Genomic DNA, 4,595 nt, shown 5'->3' with positions numbered 1-4,595 from the left:
GGGCCCGGCCGCGGCCGCTCCGTGCGGGCCCCAGGCGCCGGGGGCTCCCGGCTGGGAAGAGCGCCGCTCCCCTCGGACCAGCGCGGGACGGGCAGAGCCGGAGCAGTGGGGACGTGTCAGAAATGGCCACCCCCGGGTGGCGGCGGGGACACGGGGCCTGGGGGAAGGGAAGCAGTTCGTGACAGCCCTGCTGGCCCCTCTCTGCGCGCCTGGCCTTTGCCCGCCCCCTCCTCGGGTCACTGTGGCCATTCCCACTTCTCCTGGCCCTGTGCTCTGCTGCTCTCTCTTCCCCCCACGCGCCACCAGCCCAGAGACCCTTCACTTCAAAAGAAGAAGGCAACGCTTCCCTTTCCCATTCTCACTCTTCAGCATCGCTAGCACCCTGCCTTTCGCCTTGATTTTTAGTTTCTCTCTCCAGCACTGTGGAGAAGTTTTTTATATGTATATTTCCAGTGGCCAATTCAATTCCAAACCCAATTGTGGAAAGCTCAGTAACTGTCTACAAGTATCTGTGGGCCATGTAACCTCAGCTGGGTCAGCATCCTATGTCGCAGGCCTCCAGCATCTTATGTCTACTGGCCTGGGGATTCAGGACTCCTGGCATCCTCCCAGAGGCCTGGGAGTTCAGACTATTTTTTGGAAAAGAGAAAGATCTATCTATCTATCTGGTTATATATATCTACATTCCTAATATCACACCAGAAAGAAAACCATAACCCGTTACAATATCCGCACCCATGCTCCAGTGCACCTGTACAAAGGCCCACTGGCCACCCAAAACCATTACAATAGCTGCATCTGTGCACCACACACACACACACACACACACAGGCACTGGTCTCTTAGACCAGGCAACCCATTTCCTCCATCCCCACCCCACTTTCGGGGTCACAGACTCAGTTCACCTGTTGTTCTTGTCGCTGTTGCTCCAGCTCCTGCTGGAGAACTCGCTGCTGCTGTTGCCGTCCTCGGTTCCGTTTGTCTCTTCCTCTTCCTCGCTGTCACAGCTCACTTCCCCACTAGGGGGGAGTTGGAAGATCCTTTGCCAAGTGTCTCTGTGCCAGGTGGCTTTGGCTGCATCCTCTACTGGCAATTTCGGTAGTAGGTCTGGAGTTCGCTCAGAGCCATTTTCAGACAGTCTACCACGTCTACATTCGTTTGCCTGTACATCAGGAGGTTCTTGGCTTTCCACGGGGCACTCCTGATGCAGAACGCAAACTGGTCAAAATGGGCTGACAGGCTCTCCATGAGTTTGGCGAGGTGCCTATACAGTGCCGCTTCTCTGGTTAGCTGGCTGGCACCAGTTACCACTTCGCAGAGCTGCTTCACCCTGTTCTATTGCCTCCTTGGCACAGGTGCAGAGCCAGAGGAGGTGGCTGATCGTCTCAGTGGCTCCGTGTCAGTTGGGCCATGGGCAGCTGGGTCTCTCTGGCTGTCCCTCTCTATGTCTCTGGGCCCTCACTGGCAGGGCTCAGTGGGCTATCAGCCAGTTCAGGTCCCTGTGATCTTTGCACAGGTCCTTGTGGTCAATACATTCCCACATGGCCTGGCTCATGTTGTCCGGAAGCAGGTCCATGGGTGACACGATATCCCTCAGCCTCACTGTCTCCTGGATCTTCATGTGATTGATTGCTCATGCTCGCTCTGCAGACCATACAAACTGTGGTTTAGGATCTTGTGTAACCATGGTGAGCCCATGATCCATGGTCTGTGGTTGGTTGGGGTGAACCCCCCCACGTGTCTCAGAATGTGCCCTGCAAAATAGCTCACCAGGCAGGTGGTTTTGGATTCCGTGCCCGTCACCAGCTTGCAGATCTGGCATGCATACCTGGCCATAGGTACAGGAGGATGTCTGGCATGCCCTTGCCCCTGGCCCTCTTGTCCTTGTACAGGGTCTTCCTGACAACCTTTTCCCATCTGGAACCACAGAAGAAAATGCACACAGCCCTCTGGATCCTGTGGCTGATGCGCTCGAAGTGGGGAAGACCAGTGTGGTGTACAGAAGCACCGGTAACAACACTGCCTTCCCCCCAAGGAAAGGGAGCACATGTGCCACAGCCCCAGTCTCTGCTTTACTTTTGCCTCTGTCTTCTCCCACACTGGTCTGCCACTCAGCTTGGGGTCAAAATCTGTCCCAAGGATCTTGACTCCCTTGCGGGGGACAGAGACCCCCAGGGACTTGAGATCCCCGAGTTCACCCATGGTAAGGCAGGTGCTTTTGCTCATGTTGAGCTTGGCCTCCGCCACTGCCTCGTATACCTGCACGTGCCACAGGGCTGTCTGTACTGACCACGTGTTCCAGCACAGGATGTTCAAGTCATCCACGTAGGCCAGGACCTTGGCCTCTTGATTTCTGCTACCCAGGATGTGGACTCCGTGGATCCCTGGGTCCTGCCTCAGGCACTGGGCCAGGGGTTCAGTGGTGCAGACCAACAGGACTGGGGAGAGCAGGCAGCCCTGCCAAACCCCCAACTCCACTATGATCTGAGCTCTCAGGAAGCCATTGACTTCGCTGCTCCCATCTGTGTAGAGGGTCCTGATCCAGCTGACAAAGGTCGGGGGGATTCCCATCTACTCCAGCGTCTGGAACAGGAACCAGTGGGACACTGTCGAAAGGCCTTCTCCAGGTCCAGGTTTAGGATGGCAAAGCTCTGCCGTCTCTCCCTCTGCAGCTGGAGCACATCTCTCAGTTGCACCAGGGCTCTGTGGATCTAATGTCTCAGCACCCTACATGACTGGTCCTCATGAATTACTGCACCTAGGATGAATTTGAATCACTCGGCCAAAACTTTGGCCAGCCACTTGTAATTGAAGTTCAGGAGGGTGATTAACCTCCAGTTCTTCAACTCCCCTCTCAGACCCTTCTTGTACAGGAGGGTCATGAGGCCCTGGTCCATCCCCACACCCAGCCGGCCCTCCTGCAGGCGCTCTCAGAAGAGCACCAGCAGGTCTGGCCCTGCCAGGTCCCAGAAGGTCAGATGAAACTCCTTGGGCAGTTTCAAGAATAGTAAGATGCCTGGGCCTGGGAGTTCAGATGCCCTCATCACACTTGGTCTTAGCCAAACGAAGGACACTTGCCCACACCCAGCAAGGCAGGACTGCAGAACTACCCCACCAAGGATAGGCTTTTCCACTGGGGAAAATTCCTATCATACAAACAGAATTTCTTTGCACAGAGGGTATCTCTTCAATGGTGTAGTTCTGATGCACCTAACACTTCTGCCTTTTAATCTACAAATCCCACGCATTTTTTGTAGCCCCACTCCTTCCCCCAGCATTCCTGACTTCATCTATTCCAGCCAGCCTGCTGCCCAACCCACCCATCCACCTAGTGAACTCAGCCCTGCCTTGACTTGTGGCCTTCTTGGGCATAAGGCTGGGTTTTCTTGGGCCTAGCTTAGTAGAAAGTTTTTCTAGGGGTTCTAGTCTTATCCTTACTTGTTTCAGTATTGGGTTGCTCAAATTTGAGTTTTCTAATGCTCCAGTATGGACAGGGACCCAAATGACTTAATCTTCATGTAGACAGAGAGTAAATTAAAAGCTTTAAAGGGACTCACTTATTATGAATAATTTTTTGAGACATTAATCATTATTGTTCAGTGGCTGTGTCCTTCAGTGCTTGTGGGTGCAAGGATCTACCCACACTATGCTCATTATAGAACCCAGATCAATATTGGTATTGAATATGAAGATACTTTGAAGATATTAATACATATGGTTGGACAGGTGCAACTATAACATTATTCATCAGCTTCTTTTATAAGACATGGGAAGTTCTGTTGAGTTGCCTTGTTGGACTTCCTTTTGATAGCTGTCAATCTGGCTGTGGTTTGTTTCCAGAATGGCAATATAATACTCAGGTCTATATTATTTTGCACAGTGTGCAATGTACTGTGTTGCTCAGATATGTCTTAAACCAGCAAGGGTACATGAAATGTACTTATTTTCTTGGCAATTGTTTGAGATAAATGTCATCTGAAATTCTGAAAATTTCTGCTTGTATTTTTAACTGCCTGGTTGTTAGACTATCTGTGAAATGCAATATTGCTTTAACAGGCACACTCTTTTGTTTATGAAATATATGACAAAAGTTATCTAGGTGCATTAATAACACTGGACCATTCTAATGATGTACTTTGACATTACTTATGTCCTCAGAAGATTTTTATTTTGTATCTAAAAAGGTGCCAGACTTTATCTTCTGTTACATTTATTAAATTCTGCTGAAATGGCCCCATAGCTGCACATGCAAGAAACTTGCAATGTGCAAGTATATTTAGCAGTATTATCACAGAGGGGAGATGATAGGCCTTGTCCTCTCATACTTGGGCCAGCTGAAGGCAGCTTTAATTTATGACTGAGATTTGATAAGAGACTAACCTGAGAATGTTGCTTTGAGCTGGTATTGAATCAATTCATTTCTTAAATTCTTCAGCTATGACCTCTCTTCAGATGGTTTTCTCTATTTAGTGAGTTCTGTCTGCTGATTCCAGGCTGAGCACTGTGACATCTCCTTTCTGTGAGGCTTCTTGGAACACACTCAAGGTAAGAGAGGAGCTGTAGGGGATAGCTAGGAGGCTCCTGGTCCTGGGCAT

General features: G+C 50.6%; 1 protein-coding gene across 1 annotated transcript in view; it reads right to left on the bottom strand.

Moving 5' to 3' along the window:
* The window catches only part of RAB43 (RAB43, member RAS oncogene family), a 27,162-nt gene extending 24,591 nt beyond the window's left edge, over window positions 1-2,571 (bottom strand). The window contains exon 1 of the mRNA XM_006023905.3: window positions 2,077-2,571. Coding sequence (XP_006023967.1) covers window positions 2,077-2,571 — 495 coding nt within the window. The remainder of the gene's footprint in view (window positions 1-2,076) is intronic.
* Window positions 2,572-4,595: the final 2,024 nt, after the last annotated feature.

Source organism: Alligator sinensis, unplaced genomic scaffold, assembly GCF_000455745.1.
Source record: "Alligator sinensis unplaced genomic scaffold, ASM45574v1 scaffold81_3, whole genome shotgun sequence".
Classification (NCBI taxonomy): domain Eukaryota; kingdom Metazoa; phylum Chordata; order Crocodylia; family Alligatoridae; genus Alligator; species Alligator sinensis.
Note: the sequence above shows the minus strand (reverse complement) of the source record. Positions and strands in the feature narration are given on the sequence as shown.